We start from the raw sequence: 24,354 nt of genomic DNA, 5'->3' as shown, positions 1-24,354 counted from the left end.
AGGCACATCGATGAGATGCCTCAGGAGTTCCAGGCTAATAAGTGGTGCACAGGGCAGTTAGGCTCTACACTTGCCCCATGCCCAGCAGCTCTAAAAACTGCACTTGCACCAGATTTTCCCACATAGTCACTACTGAAGTCTATCTCATCCTCTGGGTACCAAATTTGACACGTAGGGGCTGATAACGTGAAAGGGCTGAGCATGATCAACACATATCAGAATTAACAGGAACTTTTCAACGTACATATTGCTATATAGTAATAAGCATCTTTGGAAGTCAGCTCATAGCCATCTTAAAGTAGGTACCAAACTTGCGAGATACTCCTGATCTCAATCATTGCTTTTAATTTACTATTAGTATAATGGAGATAACACCGCAAGCACCACTGCAGAAGTTTTTTACAAAAAATAAAAATTCGGAATATGCTGGTTAGCAACATTCAAAGCGCACCAATTAAACATGATATTTATACTTAGGATGAAAAAAAGGAGAGTGAGGAACAAAGACGCATGCAAATATACATCAAGTTGTGTGTATGCATTGATATAAATGTTATTTTCCATTATTAAAAGGACCTACAGTTCTCACACTTCAAAAAGCGTTACTTAGAACTTTAAATAAATATTAGTATACGTAAAAATCACCAAACTGTCACAACGAATAGTTTAATCACTTAATATATTTTTAATGAAATCCACACCTCACTGGGATCAGAATCCTCTCAGAGGTATGAGGTAGCAAAAACACTGATCTGATCTCTTCGCAGACCTTTATATCCATTCTTTAGTACATGCATTTTATTAAAAATTAAAATGCAATAAAAAAATCACATTAAAATTCAATGATGCTCTAACTCTTCCCTATACAATTTTCTGTACACTCAAGGGAGAGAAACAGATGTATATAAGATCTGATAAAATATCACTACTGAATAAATGTACTTGCTAAATTGGACTAAAATTGGCCCCAGCACATCAATTAGTACTTTGTTTTGGCTATGTAAAATCATCTCTAAAGGCATTTTCTTGTTTAAAAACTCTGGGGGGCCCTTTAGAAGTTCTGCTACACTGGAAAATTTTCCTCTGCACCTCCAACGTAGTGACCACCTCTCATCTCATCTGCAAAGCATTTAATGTTGCCTGTAGTGTTAAACAGCCATCAGCACTTACTGTTCAAAGTTAACAAATATAAGCAAAGTTAGATGTCCCACACTTCTACAGAGTTTCACTCTCCTTTTCAAGCTTGGCCACACCGATACTAGCAGGATCTACAGGTATATTTGAAATGTTATTTTACTGTCATCTTCGTAACAGTCAAAAAACATTTGAAATAACTTATGGAGCAGACACCATCACTCACTTTTATGTATGTTAAACTGCAGAGTAACTTGGGGCTTCTCAGAATTAGGCAGAATTGGATTTGCATGTCCAAGAGCTGCTGCATGGCAAGGGGCTGGCTGACAAATACAAGAGTACCTGCAGAAATGGGTATTCAGGATGATGGGACTTAGTCAAACTGCACTCAAACTAAGTCAGTTTAAGCGTTTTATGTGTAGGCTTCCCCTCTAACTTGTTCCTGGAGGCATTGCTGTCTGCCTTGCCCAGTCACGTGTGGGGAATTACATGTGCCTATGCTAAGATAATGAAAAAAAGTTGTACAATAAAGCCTAAACTCTTTTCAAAAGGCATATATGATCATAGGATCATAAAATGGTTTGAGTTGGAAGGGACCTTAAAGATATCTAATTCCAAGCCTCATGCCATGGGCAGGGACAGCTCCCACTAGATCAGGCTCCTCAAAGCCCCATCCAACCTGGCCTTGAACACTTCCAGGGATGGGGCAGCCACAACTTCCCTGGGGAACCTGTTCCAATGCCTCACCACTCTTATTGTGAAGCATTTCTTCCTAATATCTAGCCCAAATCTTCCCCTCTCCAATTTAGAGTCATTCTTCCTAGATCTATCACTACATGTCTTTATAAAAAGTCCTTCCCCAGTTTTCTTGTAGGCCCCCTTCAAGGTACTGGAAGGTCGCTATAAGATCTCCTTGGACCCTTCTCCAGGCTGAACAGCCCCAACTCTCTCAGCCTGTCCTCGTATGGCAGATGCTTCAGCTCCCTGATCATCTCTGTAGCCCTCCTCTGGACCCATTCCAACAGTTCTATATCCTTCTTCTGTGGAGGATTCCAGAACTGGACAAAGTACTTGAGGTGGGGTCTGACAAGACTGGAATAGAGGGGCAGAACCACCTCCCTCTACCTGCTGGCCACGCTTCTTTCGATGCGGCCCAGGATATGGTTGGCCTTCGGGACTGTGAGTGCACATTGCTGGCTCATGTCAAGCTTCTCATCAATCAGCACCCCCAAATCCTTCTCGGCAGGGCTGCACTCAATGACATTATCCCCCATCCTGTATCAAAACTATGGATTGCCCCACCCCAGGTGTAGGACCTTTCACTTGGCCTTGATGAACCTCATGAGGTTCAAATGGGCCCACTTCTCCAGATTGTCCAGGCCACTCTGGATGACATCCTATCCTTACAGAGTGGTAACTGCACCACTCAGCTTGGTATCATCTGCAAACTTGCTGAGGGTGCACTTGATCTCGCTCTCTATATCATTGATGAAGATAATAAACAGCAATGGTCCCAGTCCAGACACCTGAGGGACACCACATGTCACGGATCTCCTTCTGGACATAGAACCGTTGACCACTACTCTCCGAATACGACTGTCCAACCAATTTCTTAACCACTGAACAGTCCACCCATCAAATCCATATCTCTCCAGTTTAGAGAGAAAGATGTTGTTGAGGACCATGCCAAAGGCTTTACAGAAGTCCAGGCAGATTACATCCACTGGTTTTCCCATGTCCACTGATGTTGTTACTCCATCATAGAAGGGTAATATTTGCGAGGTCTATTCTGTTCACTTGTCCTAGAGGACCACACCTCATAGAAAGCCACTAGGTTGGTCAGACAGGACTTGGCTCTGGTGAAGCCTTGCTGGCTGCCACTAACCACCTCCCCTTCTTCCATGTGCTCTAGCATAGTTTCTAGGAGAATCTGTTCCATCATCTTCCCAGGCACAGAGGTGAGGCTGACAGGTTGGTAGTTCCCAGGGTCCTCCTTTCTGCCCTTTCTAAAGATGTGGACAATGTTACTCTTCTTCCAGTCACCAGGGACTCCTCCTGACTGCCATAACTTTTCAAATATCATGGAGAGTGGCTTGGCAACTACATCAGCCAATTCCCTCAAGACCCTGGGATGCATCTCATCAGGTCCCATAGACTTATACATATTCAGGTTCCACAGGTGGTCACAAACCTGATCCTCCTCTACTGTGCGAGGGGGTTTACCCCCCTGGCCCCCATCTTTTTGTCCATTGACCCAGGAGGGGTGAGAAATGAGGTTGTCAGTGAAGACTGAGGCGAAAAAGTTGTTGAGTACCTGAGGCTACTGCTTGTCCGTTGATACAACGTTGCCGTTTTCATCCATCAGTGGGGGTAGGTTCTCTTTAACCTTTCTTTTTTGATTGACATACCTGTAGAAGCCCTTCTTGTTAGTCTTCACTTCCCTTGCCAAGTTCAGCTCCAGCTGCGCCATGGCCTTCCTGACGTCATCCCTACACAACCAGGTAGTGTCCCTATACACTTCCCAGGTCTCCTGTCCCTGTTTGCACTCCCTCTTGTGCTTCAGTTTGACTAGCTGGTCTCAACTCGGCCACACTGGTCTCTTCCCTTCCCTACTTGATTTCCTACATATGGGGACTGAGCCATCTTGTGCTTTATGGAAAGCATCCTTAAATATTTGCCAGGTCTGTTCTGCTCCTTTGTCTTTGAGGACCACACCCCAGGGGGTCCTACTGACCAACTCCTTGGGGAGCTGGAAGTCTGCTGTCCTGAAATTTAGGGTCCTGACTATACTCCTCACCTCTGCCATATCCCTCAGGACCTTGAACTCCACCAGTGCCTGATCACAGCAGCCCAGGCTGCCTCCGATCTTAACGTCAACCACTTGTAGAAATGGTCAAATTTTGGCCATGAAGACGTATGGGTAGTAATTAAACATTGTGACACACAAACTTTGGAAGTTTTATCATTATGGATTTGTTACATACCACTTGCAGGGGGGGAGTATCTTAATATTAAACTCAAATGCAATCTTTCTTGACCAATGTCAGTTTGGCACCAACTCACTATTTAATTGACTGTTAACAAATTCTCCAAGATATGACTGCTATACAGATATTTCATCTTCCTGTTAATTGGTAATTATGTATTGGCAGGAAAACCAGTGTTTCTTTCCAATTCTTCCAGAACTCAGCGATTATTTAAACTTTGCTAATTAGCAGCAGAGGGCCGGTACATCTTCTGGGCAAATTGTATTTGATAATCCCTATTAAAACATACATGGCAGTAGTTGACTTCTAACAACAACAGAAAAAAAAAAAAAGTGGTAGTTCAAAGGGTATTAGATACAGCACAAGGCAAATGGGGGCCTATTAAAATTTCCCCAACTGTTCTAATGAGAATGCCGAGGGTCATTTCTTCCTAGTTTACCATCTGTTTGGTTTCTGGCAAAATATCTCCAGTGTGAAGGGAGGGCCTGGAAGCCCATTTGGCTTGTCACAAAGTAAACCAGGGATCTACGGCAATTTCAGTAAGTTGCAAAACTGCACTTCAAGAGTGGTAGCATGTGTATAGCTAAAAACATTTTTTAAGAGTTTGCATTTAGTGATTATTCCTTACTTTTTAAAACTCATGGAGAGAAAAAGACTGAGCAGGAGGAACCAACTTCTTCAGGCTCATCTAACAAGAAAAATCCAACAGTTGGCCTTTTTCCATCTCACAATGTTAGTGAGGGATATTTTCCTTTATCTGTCAAAATCTGAAAGCAAAACATTACCCCAGAACCATCAGTGTTTGAGTATAAACTGATGCCAAAACCAAACCTCTCAAAGCTCAAAACAACACGGCACATCCAGGAGCAGTGAGAACCTCAGGTTCCTCCAACACTCGATTCAGATGGATGCACTAGCAGAGCTGGGGAGCACAACCAGAACATTTTCTCTGGTACTCTCTCAGAAATAACACAGTCCATGCCCTTCAGCCACCTAGGCATCCTCTTTGCCCTTCTTCTTGTGGAGATGAAACCAGCAGCATTGCCAATGACATCGACCTACAGACACTCTGCCCTAAGACTGCTCAAGACCTGCGAGCAAAAGGGGAACACAGGACCAGGGAACTACTTTTATCTTTTTCCTTGATTCCCAACTAATACAAAGCCAGATCAAAAGGATCCTTCATCTATAAATTGAAAGGGTGTTTTACTTTTGGTCTGCTATACAAACATGTATGTAGCAAAAATACCAAGCAAAGGATAATATGAAGGCTATCTTAATCCTGTCAAAAGGCAACAGAATAATTTTAGGAAAAAAGAGTATAAGATAAAATGTAATGTCAAGTAAATTATTTCCGGTGATCACTCTTCCCAGGATTTCCTCCAGGAAATTTATTACTCACCATAATTTAAGGAATATTTGTAACTATTCAAGTTTTTATTAAAATCCCAGAGACTCAGTTTTACCTACAGTAGGTCTGATCACCTTCGTGGCATAAAACCAAAGAATCACAAACGAGAAATTATTGTGAAATAATCTTTCATAGTCTAGTTTTTACTTTCTAGCAGATGCAGTTCTCCTGGTCAGGCACTAAAATGTTTTCAGGTAATATAATTCTCATAGCCTCTTATATAGTAGCCCACAGAGTTAAGCAAAACTCGAAATTCACCAGCAGTTCACGACCTCATAGTACAAAGGAGATATCTCTTTTAAAAGATAGGAGGTTACAAGTTCTATAAACCTAAACAGAGAAGAAACCAAAAAAATTTCTGTTAGCCAGTTATGCTACACTTTACAGTGTAAAGAGAGCTTTGAATCCAACGTCTTTACTGGACTTTCAAAAGGACCTTCTCAATTTAAGTCAAAAAGTTAACACATGTACACATATTATTATGAAATTACTTGTTTATTCTACAATTATTAAAAGGTAAACATCAGTGTTGAAATTATGATTTTGCATAAAACCAGTTGAGGGGGGACCTTGACTATAAAGGCTTATATTTTCCACTGAGTTTGTAAGAAACACCAAACTTAAGTGTTAAATAATTTGTCATGTGTGCATGATATGAAAATCTACTGGGGAGCTGGAAAGCTTTGCGAAGAACCTGAATGCATGGAGATGCAGAGTGACTGGCAGGTCAAAGGCAAGCTTTGATGTGCACAGCCCAGCACATCTGTCAGCTCAACCAGCCTGTCAGCCAGGACGATCCCGTGTAATGAGACAGATTCAGGTTCCCAGCACATAGCGCTTCTTATCATTGCTGAAGGATTATACTGTAATCTCCTCCTTTAATTGTAGAAATGATACTGCATTCCTTGCTTTCCAGTGCACATGGCGTTGGAGGACATGAGCTGTATTTTCATACTTATCCCAAGTTACAGACCAGTGTCCCCTACCACTCAACAAACCCATTTAACCATAATCTCATTTGCAAGCCATCATTCCCATCAAACCCACCACGGCATTTGTAGCTTTCTAACATGTTCTTTTAGTACTCCTATTTCCCACTTTCCTTTTATACATTCAGAAGAAGTCAAACAGTGAGAGCCCCTAAATGGCTATATGTACATCCTGGATGTATGGGAGGGTAGACCCAGAGCACGGTCAGCAGGTGCCCCAAGCTATTGAAAAGAGGTCAAATAACAACAAGGACCCACATGTTTAAAAGCAGAACAAGGAAAGAACACATAGGGATGGAGAGATCCCACAGGAGTCCAAAAGGCTTCTCCAGAGAGATGGGGTGGGAATGACAATGAGGGGTATCATTGTGGCTTGAGAAAGGGGAAGATGAGAAATAGGATTGCTCTTCAGCCTTCAGCAGACAATGCTGAAGGGCACGGAAATGAGTCTCACATAGGTATCGCATTGATCAGGAAAGAAGATTGAAAATTATACAGGAAAGACACAATTTAGGGCATCTGTTGTACCATAGGACCTAATAAAGAAAGAAATGCTATTCTTAAAAGCTTTTAATTTACGGATTATTTCTTTGCTAAAGCATCCTCACCGCTTGTTTAGTGAACTTTCGAGTACACATTTACGTTTTATCCCAGTTCTAATTTTAGCTTTACTGTTTAAGCTTTACCTTTATCTGAACTTTGACTACAGTTCAGCTTGGGATAAAAGATGAATATTTATGACCACTACTAAGTTTTCTCCCCAAAAGCTCATTTCTCCCTAAAAGAGCTGTTAGAAGATTTCCTAAATAAAAAATTCAGCAAGTTTCATGTCACTATAATTCCATAGAGGAAAAAAAGAACTATATCCTTAGCTACATGATCTATATTGAAAAAAAGAAAGAAAGAAAACACAATGCTTAGAAATAACTCTGCTGGCACTATTGTTGGGTTTTTTTCTTCAAAGCTTGCTGACATGGTTAACCAGCTATGATAACTGATAATGATTGTGCCTCCACCCGGAGACTTCTGGAACTGGGTAATTAAAGGATAGTTGTAGCCACAATACAGTAACTCATGGCACAAAAGACAGATATGTGTATGTTGGGAAGACTTCATATTATTGGGGCAAACTGGAAGATTATGATAATCACAGAATCACAGAATCACCAGGTTGGAAAGGACCCACTGGATCATCGAGTCCAACCATTCCTAACACTCCCTAAACCATGTCCCCAAGCACTTCATCCACCCGTTCCTTAAACACCTCCAGGGATAATGTAACATGACCTCCTGTGCAGTACAGACACGAGCATTTCAATATTGCAAGGGAGAAAAAAAAAATATTCTTCCCTGTGCCATAAGCAAACACTACCAACCCAATTTCAGAATATTGCTATCTTCAAATTTTAAAGGCCTAGCTTCGTACTTGCACCCTCCCCGCCTGGCCCCCAATCTATAAGAAACCACATACAACTTTGAACTGAGGTCTCTGAACTGGACATAGCCCTCAATAATTTAAAAAAAATAATAAATCATTTCTGGCAAGCTAAATCTAACCTGAACATCACCATCATTTGCTGGAAAGGAGGAGTAGATTCTTTGTTAATTGGAAATGATGACATGACAGATGTTTCCAAGGTTTCTGAAGAAAGGACTTCACATTTCTTCAGAAAACAAAACAATGTCATTCTCATCTACTACTTTTATTAAACAATATATTAAACACAGTGGACACTACTCTCTTTTTCGAACGCAGATGGTGGTTTTTAACATAGTTAATTTTTAAAACTACCAATTTCTTTTAAATAATAGATAATTTGCCTGCTAAAAGGTTTTTTGGACGAGGCCAGCCTTCTCACCTCTCACTGCAGAGTAGACAGAAAAAGTTTATGTACTTGCCAGTCCTGGGAGCCATCAATATATCATGGATTAAGCAACCATAAAAATCTAAGTTTAAAAGCCACTGCCATTTTTCCTTCACTGTTTACTTTTTACTGTGACTGTAAAGACACTGCAGAAGAGGATCGACACTTTTGAAACATTCAGATTTATTTCTTTCAATATATATGCAAGCTTAGGAACCAGTAAAGGAAAACAGCAAAATGAGATTTTTTTAAAAAATATTGCATAACTAACAACGGCAACCTGACTGGCCCTACAGTTTGGCTTCAGAAAGTTCAAAAGAAAAGTCATAAATGGCAGCAGGCGTACTCGAGATAGAGCAGCAGACCTCCCCTAGGCATGATTAGCAAAATGAGGTAGCTCCAACCACATGAGACTGCTTTCTTGTCTCTCTAGCTTTTGTATTTTCCCAGCCTTTAGGCTTGGATCTTCTTTTGGTCCACAGAATGAACGTGTTACTAGTTTAGTTGTTGGTTATCTTACCAGTGACTGAACGCTCAAAGCATCGAGAGCTAGAAAATAGCCTTTTGCTACTTTAAAAGGGCCACGTCATTTCCCCTGTCACACATCACGTGTCACTTTAACATCTGTCTCAGCGAGACGTCACACTAAAACAGCCCTATTCTATAGATGAAGATACAAATTCAGGGGTACTGGTGAATTAAAAGCCAGCAACGTGCATTCACAACCCTGAGGGCCTGGATTGTATGTAACAAAAGAAGTAGAGACAGCAGGTTGAGGGAGGCGATTCTACCCCTTTGCCCTACTCTGCGCTGGTAAGATCCTACCTGCAGTACTGCATACAGCTCTGGAGCCCTCTGCACAGGAAATGCCTGGATTTATTAGAGCAGGTCCAGGACTGTTCAGCTTGAAGAAGAGAAGGCTCCAGGGAGACTTTATTACAGCCTTTTAGTACTTGAAGGGGGCTTGTAAGAAAGATGGGGACAAACATTTTAGTAGGGCTTGTTGGGATAGAACAAGGGGTAGTGTTTTTAAACTAAAAGAGGGTAGATTTAGAGTAAACATAAGGAAGGAATTTTTTACAATGAGGGTGCTGAAACACTGGAACAGGTTGCCCAGAGATGGTAGATGCCCCGTTACTGGAAACATTCAAGGTCAGGTTGGACAAGGCTCTGAGCAACCTGATCTAATTGCAGATGTCCTTGCTTACTCGAGGCAGCAGACTAGATGACTTTTAAAGGTTCCTTCCAACCCAAACTATTCTATGAAATTTAGGAAAAAATACATTCTTAAATGTCTAGATGTGATTAAGCATGATTTGATTACTTTGCCCATTGAATTTACCATGAAGTTCCCAACAACATGACACAAATATCTATTTTATGGCAAGATAATAACTTGCTAGTAACTTGACCACAGAAAAAATTTCACATCGATAAGTGCTTTCTGCCTCACTTACTCCATCAGATCCATCAGATCTTGTTCATCTTGTAAAGAACACGGTGGGAAAGGAAAAACAGCTTCTTCCAGAAAAGTGGATCTTACAGTGTATTATGTGGCAGCTGTGCTCTTCCCTTTAAAGGGCTGAGCAAAAGGTTTCAGGTCAATCAGTGGTGCTATTCACAGAAGCAAAGCCTTTCTCAAATTATTCCTCAATACAGTTTTATATAATGTGCTATCTGCTTTGTGTTACTTCATTTGCAAGCCAACGTATGTCTGCTCTATGACACTCACATACCCAGGCCACTCGTGTTGCGCATGCATTATAACAGAGATAATTGTCATGAAAGATTTAGTTTATACCAAATGTCAAAGCATTTAGAAATGACTATTTAAACCAGTTTAGCTGCTGAGGCTTTTGTCTTTAAAATTCATATAGTTCAGTATACGAGTACAAGGGCTGACCAAAGATGAAGAAAGTGGAGGAAGAAATAAAACTAAAAGCCATCAATGCTTTATCTCATTGACTCTAACTGACTTCCACGTATTGTTGATTATTCAGTCTAAGTTAACCTCTTTCAGTAATTGTGTTGTTATTCATGCCTTCTGAACCTTTATCTTGAGTTGCAGAATGTAAATTACAATGGACTTACCAAATCCAAAAGCACTGGAACCACCAACACTCTGGGAAGCCTGAACACTGGTAGAGGTGTAGAGCCCAGTTACCAGCAAGCCATCAAAGAAGGTACTTGTCGAAATCGTCACTGAAATGAGAGAAATAAAATATGTATAATTATTTATATGCAGTACTTAAGATCCTGTACACATTCTGTGAGCAGAATCTTGTCCTTGAATGATATTGCATCATTCAATACAGCAAACTCATCTGAATTCCCCCAACACTAATGATACTTCAGTGACTTTAAATTGGCTTTCCTATGTAATTTGCCCAAACAATTTGTTCAGCATTCAAGCTGTGTGTGCCAGATTTCAGTATGTTCCTGTACAACTTCCTCATGGTCTACTTAAAGAAAATGACTGTTTTAGAGGTAAGTGACTGGCATTTATTGGTGTTTGATTCAGCCTCTATTCCTGAATGAATCATAAGTCATGTACCCACAATCATCTGCAGCAGGAACCAGACACAAATTGAGCAATACAATAGAATCTGAAATGAACATCGAAAGGTGGTCATGGCTGTTGCTGCTTGGGAAGTTGCCTTTGCTAAAACACAAAACTATACTAAATGCACAATAAATTAGTAAAATGTAGCATTGGAATACACGGATTGTAAGTAGTTGTCAAGATACCGGAATGTAGAGAGATGAATGAAGAGAAATGAAATAAGTAGGATTATGTTATTGTCCTTCCTGGACTTAAATAAAGTACAAAGTTATGGTTATTGTCCATATATAATATAGTCTGTCTATATATAAACACACACACTATAGTATTATGAACTTAAGCTATATGGGCTTCTGAGTTATTACAGAGCTATGTGTACTTCTATAATTTATGAATGTATTTTTAGGAGTTTTTGGATATAAGTAATAAAGTAATTGTCCAAGTAGAATCTACAAGTAACACTGGAATCTACATATTTTTTGTTAGAATTGACAAATCTTGCAATATTTGTTTACTTCTTGCAAACACTAATTCTCACATTTTTACTTTGCTGTCTTTCAGGTTCTATCACTGTATACTTAGCTTCAGTAGTTCTATCTTGGAAAGACCCAAAGTGATAGGTTTAGGTTTTCCTATTATACAAATGCAATATCCTCTATGGCCAGAATGACTTTTCTAATCTTATAGCACCAAGCAGCCCTCTTTGCTACATAATAATCTCATGTTCATTTTTACTTTTTTTTTTTTTTAAAATGTTCTAACATTAGGTTGCCTATTTCTTAACTGAAAATCAGAACTTGGGAATTTATGAAAAAATAATTAGATAGCTTTACTATGAAGTAAATTTTCTTCTCTCTCTCTTCTCACCTCCATCCATCTGCTATAATCCTTCTCTACATTATTTGTTACAAATATTTTCCTACATTTATTTAAATGTGAATAAACTGCACTGCAAATCAATGTCCTACCAAACAGGACCTTTTATTAAAAAAAAAAACAAAACAAACTGTATTGCCAAGGGCAAAGTATCAGCCAGGAGAGCCACACAAAAATATCTCCTGCTGAAGAAGAGTCTTATGAATTGTAGCCTCATCCACTGGAGATGCATCAAGACCTCAGTTACCACACTGTTCCTGCTTTCATACTGTAATGCTTTTTTTTTCCCCCATCTTAATGGACAGAGATCAGCACTTGACATGGATTGCTGATAAACTGATCTCTTCCTATATCATGTTCCACCTTCCTGTATTGCTCTTCCTTGCTGGAAACATCACGAGCCACTGACTGACAAAGGAGCTGAAGCAAGGTACTGCAACATGACTGCTTGTACATTCACTGGTGAGACACATTCAGCAGTGAAACAGTTGGGTTTCTTTTAATCCTAAGAGTCATTTAGGGTTTCATCTGGGGTCCACAAACTTGCTGTTAAATATCTGAAGAACATGCAAAAATTGACAGTGGCTTAATTTGTTCTGAGCAGAGGAGAAAAACTTACCACGTTCAATTTATTCAAATCTTTATATTTATCTTCCTTTCTTTGATTATTCAATAGTATACTGAATTATTTCTGAATTCAACTTTTCTGCTCCCATGACTCCAAATTTCAGAGTTTTGCATTAGACACTTCCCTGAATGTAGACACACGTTCAGAGCCATATGCTCAGTTTTTAAGAAGTGACCGCTTCTGAGGTGTACATTAAAAAAACCAGCAAGAGATACTAGATTTTTAGAAAATAAAAGAACTGTTACAGAGAGAAAAAGAAAATCAAACAAGCAAACAATGAATTCTTTCTGTGTTTGATGATAAAGTGTCAAATAAAGCAGAACCTTTTCTTCCCTTTGTGCTTTCAAACCCACAAAGAAGCAAAACATATGTTGAAAAAATATGCCTATACATTATTTTTGAAGACTTGGCAAAACAGTCAGTGAAAAGCATTGATAGAAGGGCAGTGGGCCAGTACTCTGCTGCCATTTTGTTTCCCTGTGGGGAAGCATCTTATTCTTTACTGAATAGGATATAATGCAAAATCCTACTGTGAACAGGTGACTGGTTTCTCTCTGGGAAAGAAATGATATTTTACAATGCCTGTATTTGATTTTTGACATATTTGTGTGATTGTCAACCCTCATTTTACATGAGCGTGTAATAGGTCAATTTTTATTGTTGAAAAATTTCCAACCCAGTATGGCTCCCTCATTATTAAGCCTCTGGGAAACTGCACAATGCCTCTAGTACATTTTTTAAAAACAGAGCACTAGGCTGTTATTATACATGTGTCATACATTTCAGAATAATTTCATAGTTCTTCAAGAGGAAAAAAAATTAATCATGACATTCTAAGTGACGGTTTTTTTCTCTACCAGTGCTGAAATACATCAAATTCCCATAAAATAAAAGACACACCATGGCAAGTGTAAATGACCAAGAACAAGAAAGCTGTGCTAACACATAGCCTGGCAACAGGACCGTGAACTTATGTCGGGACTAGGGCTTGTTACTGAGGGCTCTCAGCTTCCCCTTCCAAAAGCAACAAGAAGATTCCTTAGAGATCCCCTCCAACAGGCTTTGCTTCTGCCTTTACCCTGGCTGATGCCATATGTAGTTGATGCCAAACATGCGGTGCTTCAGGAGCAAGGATCAACACCCACCTGGACCTCGGAAAACATCGGGAAGGGCACAGCTGCATGGGCTGGGCAGTCAAGGGAGGCCCTGGCACAGCCTCACCAACTGCCCCACAGCACTCAATGGGTGACACAGCAATGACTCTCATCTACAAGTCATAGAATCTATGTGCAACCAGGCTCTGCTCCATCCTCCAGAACATCCTTCCCTATGAGAAGAATCTGTGCTAGTGAAAAAGGAAGGAGCCCTTCCCAGCCCTGGGGACTGCTCATCCAGGTAAGGGGAACGCCAAACCCCTCCACCCCCAACAGAGCAGGACACTGTACCAACCCTGCTGGTTGCTGCACCAGGGCAAGCAGGGAGCCCCAGCTTAAAATCACAGAACAACAGAATCATTTAGATTGTAAAGGATCTTTGAGGTCATCAAGCCCAACGGTAAACCCAACGCTGTCAATTCTACCACTAAATGCACCACATACCCAGCTTGACTCGTCTTACCTCTCTCAACAGGGATGGGAAGAGCTTGTGAGAGAGCCTGTAGGAGCATCAGCCCATTGTGCAGGTGTACATAGGAAGCCCTCAGTTGCGTTTAAAACACCCCAGTGAGAGGGAGTGAGAATACCTTCCTGAGAAACACAGGAGGGCTACACTGCGAACAACCCACTGATCAGGCAACAGCGCATTGAAAATACGAGGCAAAGCTGGTAACAGCTACTTTAAAAGTTGGCCAACATTTCTTTCTATTTTCAGCTCCTGAGATTTTGGCCGTTTTTTACCCTCTTGGGCTTTTGGGTTTGTTTCTTTACATAGCAAGTTTCTGCCTCAGACTGACTTAATTATTTAAGGAAGAAGGAAATTTCAGTCAAAACTCTTCATTTATTTCTAGTTAGAGGAAAATGTTGTGTTGTCCTGGCTGAAAAATTCCTCTGCCCTTCACTTTCAGTAGCTCTTCCACTCTAAAGCATGAGAGCTGTCCTTCAAGTTTGGACAAATTATATTATAGATAGAAAAAAAATAAAAATTGGGAGTTCACACATGCTCAACGGAGACATTTTCAATTTAAGCACATAAATATTTCTGGAGATTCTATCCTCACTTAGCACTCTTAAGAGCACTTGTGACTAATAGAGCTTGGTGAAAAAAAGTCCTATGAAACGTCTTTCAGTCCACTATACCACTTTGTTGGAGCAGAAGTAGAGATATCTTTGTGGAGATATCATTTCTGATTACGTTTTGATCTGGGAAGTTTCTCAGTGTTTTAAAGCAGACAGTCATGTCTGCTGGTTGGAAAGAAAGGGGGAAAAAGCAGAATCTTTTCCACAAGTCTAAGTCTTCCTATGAGAAAACATCAATTCAGCAGAATCTCACTTCTCAAAACACTGAAAAATGTGAAAATGTCACAAAAATTATGTTGTTCCTGAAGTTTGACCAATATGATCCCCAATAACTTAAACTTAGGAGACACAAAATCATACCTTAAGGCATGAAGACTGAGTGGGTGGAGAAGGTTGTAGCACTGGAACCAGTACAGGGAATAGGACAAGAGAGAGCTTTTGGGAAAAAAAACAGGGAGCAACGAGGAAGAGGCAACTCTGGCTGGGCAAAGTAATGGAGAGAAGGTAATAAATAGGAGGAGATAGGATCCACAGCTGTGGCCTGCAAACCCTTGAGGTGTTCAGTATGAGGGATTTACACAGTGACCAGGGGAAGACACCAGCTGCAAAACCACCTGTAAAACCCAACAGCAAAGTATGGGTCAGCCACACATTCTGGTAAACAGTCACAATGACAACATGCTGTGCAGCTCTTACTCCACCTTCTGAATCAAGTGAACGGTGTTTTCACAATAGATATGAAACCTTCCCATCCATGAATCATGTGGATAGGATTACATGGATTAGGTGAATAACTTCAGTTTGTTTTGTAGAACCTAAGAAATGGACCCATGAAAAAAATTGTTAGGGCTGGGAAATACCAGAGTAGTCATCTCCAGTGCTGCTTTGCCCTATGCTTCTTTCTGTACAATAGTTGTGGTCACAAACAACTGTATTTTTGAGAATCATGAGGTCCCGTTCAATTTTCCATCAAAAAGTATGGAGAATTGCTGGCTGTGACTCCCTGCATGCTCAGCATAAACGTGCCGCTGTTCTGCCCTGGAGTTGCTGCAGGGAATGGCTATGTGAGCACACAGGCTTGGCCTCAACCTGCTAATGCCACACATCTCTGCGGAGCTTTGGGGTGTTATTTCCTGGGGAATGGAGGGGACATGGCAGCTTCTCTCCAGAGGCACCTCACACTTCCCACTACAGGTTTATGTGAGAGCCCTGGACTTGGTGGCTCCCGTGGGACAAGGAATTGCAGTGCCTCCAGAAATGCCGGAAGCTGACATGCCTCAAGGAGGAAGCGAGGCGGGAAGAAGGAGGCTGGCAAAGATGCTGCTGAAATTATACCACAGGTGGAGGTAGCAGCATAACAGAAAGGACAAAATGGATTTTCAACTCTAGTTATATACAGATATTTCTAAGAAATTCATGGTATTCCTATAAACAACATTTTTACTGTTTACACTGTTACATGCTACACATATAGTATTATAGAAATCTGTTAATCTGTGTAAATAGTTGCATAAAATTTGCCTTACATTCTCCTGAGGGACTGCCTTACTCTTTAAAAAAGCAGCTGCATTTTGACTGATACTCACAATACTTGAAGTACAGTCAATGCATCTAAACTTTAAAGGCGGATCATCTCAGGAGATACCTGCCACTCTCAGGTCTTATCAAATTTGACTGCTCTTTAGCATCAGCTATACAGCACTAAAAGGGCTGATATATACAGAATTTGCACAGAATTTGCAGCTGCTGTTGATGACAGTCACAGAATGAAAAACTGTAAGGCAGGGAAAAGGACTAGATATAGACATACAGATATGACCCATGAAACAGCCTGAGTGGAGATTTAACAGAGTTCAAGAAGGAATTGATGAAGGAAAAAAATCTTTGACAGCCCCGTATACTGTTCATATGAGTCAAGACACACAGATGCAGTGTAAAACTGAACTTTTGTATATCATGAAGAAAAAAGAAAATAGTTTTGTTATGTGAAATAGGATCACCTCAGACAGTGAGCTTTCCAAAATGAGACTTCCTTGCATCAAAATGAGGACAGGCATTTTTTAAGGTTCTTCTCAAGGACAAAGCCTGCTTCTTGTAATATTCTCATATTGCATCACTGCACACATGAGACATAGCTGGAAACCTTCCTCTTAGGAAATAAATTACTTATACTGAAATTATTATTTTTTTTTGGCTTGACTCCTCAAAAAAATATATCAGCCTCCAAGTAATGCAAGTCAGGTGTGCAATGACACTGTTCCGAGTCCTCTGTCCCTTCATAGTGCTGTGGCTTTCACAAGTGACTACAGAAATAAATGGAGACTAACATTAAATACAGCAAAGACCGTCAATGTTGTGCTATGTTCAGAGCCAAGCAGAGCTTAACACTTCTTAAAACAGCCAGCACTGGGAATTCAATCCAAAGGCAGTGTACTTGGGAACACCCTTGCATGCAAACCCTCATTTACCTGATACAGCTCAAAAGATCTGGAAGGAGAGAAGACTCCTGAACAAATCAGAGGTTTCACTTGTGAGACCAGCACAGAGACAGTCCATTCTCTGAACCTTATTTCTGCAGTCTCATCAGCACATACTAGGTTTGATTAAACTCTACCCATGCCAGTCATTTAGACACTAGTCACACAACACACCTGCAGGATGACAACAGGCACGCCAAATGTAATGTACCTTGTCTGCTCAGCACTCCTAAGCATCGCTGATATATAGTGCGCTACCACCTAATGCTAGAATTGTCATCTGGTGCTGCATGTTCTCCCTGCAGCTGAGAGAGACACCAGCTCATTGCAGTAAGCAAAATAGAGACAGCACTGCCATTAGCACATTCCAACCACACCACTAGGACTGGCAAGGGATCACCCCACAGTAGGGTCTCACACTGCCCCCAGCACTAGCCTTCCTGCCTCAGAGATTGAGGATTGAACAGAAACCCAGTGAATGCAAGGAGCTCTGTCGGCAGCATGTGCCGCGGCTGTCTGCATCTCAGCATCTCTTAGACAACGTGACCTGATCAAAAGCCCACACTGGGCTACTCCTGTTTCAAATTTTCCCTCTCTGGCTTTGCTCACAATGGCTTTAAAAGCAGAAATGAGGTGTGCCCCCAGAATGGATTTCTGAGATCGTTACCTGCAGTCCCAGCAAACCAGAAGGGTTTGTGAAAGAGATGAGTAAAACAGGAAAGATGTTCTTCATCCCTCCCAAGATGGTCCCCTCTTTTAGGCAGCAGTGCCTTTATGCTCCCATCATGCAATGCCAAACACAAGCACAAACCCATCCTGGCATGTAGTGCTGTCTTACAGGGCACAGATAATACTAAGCCCAAATCCTAAAAATACCAGACCATCCCTGAAATGCCAGCTACAGATTAAATTTCTAGTAAAAAGAGAATAAGCTCTGTTGCCTTATTTAAAGGTATACTGTCTAGACACCACAGTGATAAGTAATCTGTAAATACTCAGGTAGAGATTTAGAGGTATGCATTCAAAATAGCATGCTGATAACTGTATTTTTAAATTAACGGTGGAGGATACATTATTACAAGAATTCAGAAACTGGACACACCTAATTGCACTCAGAATCTTATTAATAAGAAAGGAATTTGAAAAAAAGTCCAGGTGACATACATAAGGTCTGAAACAAAAAAAAAATGAGGCTAATGCTACAGCTTGGGAACCAACAGTGAGAGGAGAGAGACAAAGAGATGGTTATAGAACATGCTTTAATCTGTCACAGTGAGACGAGGCTTAACTCTATCACTTCACTCAGTATGAGTGGACACATGTTCAAATATAGACCTTTTCTTACCCTCAGTCAGAAAATGTTGGCATGCAAGAGTGAAGAGCGAGTTCACATCAAGTTTCTTGTCAAACTGAAGAAATCTGTTCAGAAAGGAACTGTTTCAAAGGTGATCCTGGTTGATTTTCTTATTTTTTTACAATAGTTATACACACAGTCTTGGGTTTTGTGTGTCAGACCTAGTATGTTGACATCAAACTGATTTTTACGCCTCACAGGAACTTTACTTTCAAAAGAATCCAAAATCCAGGAATTCATAATTATGCAGCAATTTCAAATACAAGTGTGAGATGGATACCGAAGAACAGCATGAATCACAGGTCTACACGTCATCCAGAAAAAAACAGCAGCAGAAAATGAACAGGATTGTTACTCATACTGGTTTTGATTTTCCCCAGACAGACAGGAGAAAACAAAAAAGAAAGACATTTCAGCGTGGTAAAATAAACACACAGGAGCAATGGACAGCACTCTTACAAGTGAAAACATTCTCATTTAAATAACAGTTTTCTAAAACCCACAGCAGACGGTTAAACTGACGACAGCACACCAGTGTTTTCTTGAAAGTAGACTAACAGCGTGTTGAATCACACCATCTCTAACCTGCGATGCCTTCACTAATAACTCCAGTTGCCAATAACTCTTGGGAGGAGGGGCGTAAAAATGCACATGTTCTGAACCTTGCTCTAGAGAGTTTAAAATCAAATCTGGTATTTCTTTGCGTAATGGCACTAGTTTCAGTGCTTCTGCCCCATATTCTGTTAAATCTTTTTGTCTCCATAGATTTTTAATTCCTTTCCTAAATTGGTAATGAGCAACAGAAAACTGAAAATAGATTGCAGATGTGTGGCAAGATGTCAGTAACATGATATACAGAGACATCATTTGTCACTGATGGAAAGGGTAACCTACCAGCCTTGTGAAAGAACTATTTGCAGAGACACGACTTATAACATCTTAGAAAGTTCATAACAAGACAGTGACAATGACATCAGTAGCAATACAAGCAGAGTCTACTCTTATGTTCCTAAACTACAAAGATTGGACATGTTTTTTTATAGGTCTAGGATGCTTCAGAGTCCACATGTCACTAGAAGTGAGGAGTCCAATGGTTAGACCTGTGCATAGGCTCCATCACCTAAAACAGGTGCATGATTCTTATATTACGCCCAAGAGCCTGACTTCTCATGCATCAAAATACCTAACCTAAATATGTTCCTGATCACATGCAAAGTCACCAGAAACTCAACCACATTGAGCAGCAAGGTTCTTTGTTCTAGGTGGCATCAGCAAACACACTGACACATCCCAGACACCTGACAGAAGAAGGATAAGAATGGCTGCTGCCATAGCACCCTGCTTCCTAAGCAACAGATGGGTAATTAAGGCTAGGTAAGGTGATTCAAGCCTGAATTACCCAAGCAAATATCCTAAAATATTTTAAATCCCATCATCTGTGTGGCCCAGCCATTGTTCCTCGGCTGTAGGCATTGCATTTTTTATGGGAAAAGTGAGTACCAGCTGGCACAGAGAAAGGCTTGTTCTCCATTCCCATGGTTGGGGCAGCCTTCTTGGAAAAAAGAGATGGAGATTTTCAGTCAGTAGCCCAGTAAATATGTGCTACTACTATATAAAGCTCCCGAGAATATCATATCTATTTACGTCACCCCATTTAGCCTGTAAGTCTCACTCTAATGTCGATGTCTAAAACAGACCAGATGAATCACACTCTAGAAATGCCCAATTCTCCCCACTGACTATAAAGGGAGCCTAGGCTGTAAAGCTCAGCTGCAGATGTCAACACTGAAGATGTCCAAACCGAGATGAATCCTACCCAAAGACACACACAGAGTAATTTAATCATCCAGCTTCCATTTATATGTACAATTATTACCCACATCCGAGGGAGCTGAGCAGGAATTAAGCATCTCAGTACCCAGAGCTCACTGGAGGACATTAGAGACAATGACCATCTTTCTCTTCTTTCTTATGCTTTGCCAAATATATCATTAATGCTTAGCAACTTATCAACCACTGTTGTAGTACTGAGAAGCTCCAAAGGACATCAGCAAATGCTTTACTCCATTTTATAAATCACAGAGCCTTGAACAGTACATAATGACATTTAAGTGGTAAAAGCAATAATCTGGATACGAAACAAATCTGTTTAACAAACGCATCAGCTATTTCTCTAAAAATGGTATCTAGCAGAAGTGATCAACAGTCAAAATTCAACCACTGAATTATGTTGCATATTATAGCCAAGACAAGAATGATCATCTAAATACTATTTCCTATAATGATTAATGAGGATGGTCACTTATAATTTGAGTCTAAGAAACATGAACCAAATCACACAATCATACTGTTGAAATGCACTTCTGGGCAACAAAGTATTAAAATGGGTATTAGTAGCATAATATGACATCTGACAACATACACTTTACGTGCACATTTATGTGCATAATGGTTAGACAAATAATTGTGAAATGTATTTTGCCAGTCAATGTCTTATTTCTCTTAGCCAAAGTCCCAGGAGCAGATGGGAAGAGATGATGGCCATTCCTAGATCTCACCAACTATAAAGGTTATGGAGCAAGCCTGGTTGCTGGTCTGTGCCGGAATTGTTTCATGTCCTTATTCAGCAACCACACATGTCCTTACTAAATTTCAAATTCAAATGTCGTCATGCTTCTACGAAATGTGCCAACGTAAGGTTTTCCTTAAAAGCAGATAAAACGTTATTGTGATTATCTTTTTATTTCTCTAAGCCCGAGAATATTGACCTCCGTTTTGAAGCCTAACCTTATTTTTCATGCCTTTCAAGTTTATGTGAGGTTGCTAGTTTGGTACTCATACATGAAAATTTCATATTGTTGGCTATGCTCTCAATAAATTATTTAGAAGTCTGAATATTACTGCAGTGTTCGGATTTTCAGAAGAGTTCGGTAAATCCCTTTATTCTGCTGTGCTCAAAAGACAAACAACTACTCAATATCCAACTAAAAATAGCATTAAAAAATAAAATTAAGGCTGGCTTAGAAGAGAGCAAGTATAATTATCTACTAGGAATTTATTATAACTCAGTAGTAGCTAAACATTTGCAAGATACTATGATACTAAGAACTTTTGTCATAATTTTAGATAAGGAAGCATGTCAACTAAAACCAGGCTGTTGCACATGTTTACCTCAGGCTAAAAGAATACAAATCCTCTTATTGAGACATGAATTATGATTACGGTAAGCAAATATTGTGAAGTGCACGAGTTCAAGTGATACTGGAGAATAAGAGAACATCTTCAAATCAAAAGGCACACAGGCAATGTTCTTCTGTAACTACTCATCTGTCACATAACATATGGCCCTAGATAAATATAATAAAATAGGTCTATTTATTTCCTGAACATCCTGAAAGAAATTCCCTATAGCTTGTGTCCTCCAATTATTTTTTTTTTTAATAAATTAAACACCAAAAATCCCATAACAAAACAGGTCAGCTTCTTCCTTGTTTTAGAAATTTAATTTGCCCTAGAAACATCTTGAAACCTTGAAACACCACCCAATGAAGTCCTGGTCATTACTCTCAAAGTGTGTAAATAAAGCCTATCCAAGTCCTAACGTACTGCAAAATTATATTGGTGCATAATAGAATTTAATACCTGTTTCCTAGTACTACGCCTGAAAGCTTTCAACACTGAATTTTTTAAACATGTTCTAGAGAGTGGAAGTTCTGAATTGCAGAGCTTCCTTAGCTGGTGTGAAGTACAAGATTTGGGATACTAAAATTCGCTTCAGCTGCTTAAACATAAATGCCTTTTGAGGCATTCCGAGAACAGAGGAAGGGAGCAAACAGAGCACAGGCCAAGCAACAAACTCCTGCCCTTGTGGACTGGCAGGCAGGGACTAGGGATGCTATACATTATTGCAAACATCACTATACACATATTTAGGTGACTGAATCATCCCACTGAGCTGGCCAAAAGTCCTTTCCAGCCTAGCAATCCTGCCCCCAGCCACCTGCAGAAGTTTTGAGAGGAGTACAAGAAACAGGTTGTGCAGAGAATAAGCCCCATGTCCCCTCTGCTTACGCTCCCATCTCTAGGTATGCTGGGTTGTGGCAAATAATAGTCATCAATAAACTATTAAAGCGCCTATTTAGATAACTGGTTTTGTACTTCTACAGCTTCAGGTGAGAAGGAGCTCAACGATTTAATTATCTAATGGATAAAGATGTTTTCCTTTTATTTCTTAAGCTTTTTTTTCCATAAGTTCTTGCATTTTCAGTAAGGACAAAACATTTCACCTCTATCAACAGCATTCAACATTTATAGACATCTTTCACTTTTCTCTCAACCATCCCCTTTCCCAAATAGGGGAAGCTTACGTTAGTTTCCATTACATAGGAAGATATCCCCTCTCTCTGATTATCTAGTTTTGCTCTGAGTTTTCTAAACAGAGGCAACCAGATCCATAAAAGCAAAATCTGGGCATAACATTGTATTGCACACCCAGTGGCAAAATTATGCTGGCCATTTTAGCTTTCGCTCTTTTCCTTGTGATTACTAAGGTTCAATTTGACTGTTTTTTTGGTTTTTTTCCCCTCATGCTTAACACTGAGATATGAGATTCACTCCGAATATCCTGTCCCACATGTTCTGCATTGTTTTTCCCTATCTGTCCTCTCTACAACTTGATTTTGACCACCTGAAGAACCTGAACATATGTAAGTCTACGGGACCTGATGAGATGCATCCCAGAGTCCTGAGGGAATTGGCTGATGTGGTTCCCAAGCCACGCTCTATGATATTTGAAAAGTTATGGCAGTCAGGAGAAGTCTCTGGTGACCGGAAGAAGAATAACATTGTCCACATTTTCAAAAGGGGCAAAAAGGAGGATCCTAGGAACTATCAACCTGTCACCTCACCTCTGTGCCTGGGAAGATCATGGAACAGATTCTCCTAGAAGCTATGCTAAAGCCTATGGAAGATGGAGAGGTGATTAGTGGCAGCCGGCATACACTCGCAGCCCAGAATGCCAACTGTATCCTGGGCTGCATCAAAAGAAGCAGGTTGAGGGAAGTGATTCTACCCCTCTATTTCTCTCTTCTGAGACCTTATCAGGAATACTGTGTCCAGTTCTGGAATCCTCAACATAAGAAGGATATGGAACTGTTGGAACAGAGAAGGGCTACAAAGATGATCAGAGGGCTGGAGCACCTCCCATATGAGGACAGGCTGAGAGAGTTGGGCTTGTTCAGCCTGGAGAATAGAAGGCTCCAAGGAGAACTTGTAGCGACCTTTCTGTACCTGCAGCGGCTACAAGAAAGCTGGAGAGGGACTTTTTACAAAGGCTTGTAGTGATAGGACTAGGGGGAATGGCTATAAATTGGAGAGGGGCAGATTTAGGCTAGACATTTGGAAGAAATTCTTCACTATGAGGGAGGTGAGGCACTGGCACAGGTCACCCAGGGAAGTTGTGGATGGCCCGTCACTGGAGGTGTTCAAGGCCAGGATGGACAGGGCCTTGAGCAGCCTGATCTAGTGGGAGGTGTCCCTGCCTGTGGCAAAGTGGTTGGAATTAGATGATTTAAGGTCCCTTCCAACTCAAACCATAATTACTTTGACCACTCTTAACTTCAGGCATCAAGCTATCACAATGACACTTGTTCCTCATCTGCCTCAGTCATCCCTCCTCGCAGTGTATTCTTTGTGTAATATAACTCGAGTGAAAGCTGGCATAGTCTTATAGTTCAGATCATGAACAAGAGTGAGAAATAATGTTTCTGAATTCATTTATATTTAATACATTTCTTCTTATCTTCCTTTAGTCAGAGCTTAACAGGATAGCTGAATG

The 24,354-nt window shown here is 40.4% G+C and overlaps 1 protein-coding gene across 2 annotated transcripts in view; it reads right to left on the bottom strand.

Moving 5' to 3' along the window:
• Positions 1-24,354, bottom strand: part of RELN (reelin) — a 291,669-nt gene that overhangs the window by 231,599 nt on the left and 35,716 nt on the right. For both annotated transcript variants that reach the window (XM_054071453.1, XM_054071462.1), the window contains exon 2: positions 10,478-10,588. In XM_054071453.1, coding sequence (XP_053927428.1) covers positions 10,478-10,588 — 111 coding nt within the window. The remainder of the gene's footprint in view (positions 1-10,477; positions 10,589-24,354) is intronic.

Source organism: Cuculus canorus, chromosome 1 (genome assembly GCF_017976375.1).
Source record: "Cuculus canorus isolate bCucCan1 chromosome 1, bCucCan1.pri, whole genome shotgun sequence".
NCBI classification, from domain to species: domain Eukaryota; kingdom Metazoa; phylum Chordata; class Aves; order Cuculiformes; family Cuculidae; genus Cuculus; species Cuculus canorus.
This window is presented reverse-complemented; position numbering and strand designations above follow the sequence as displayed.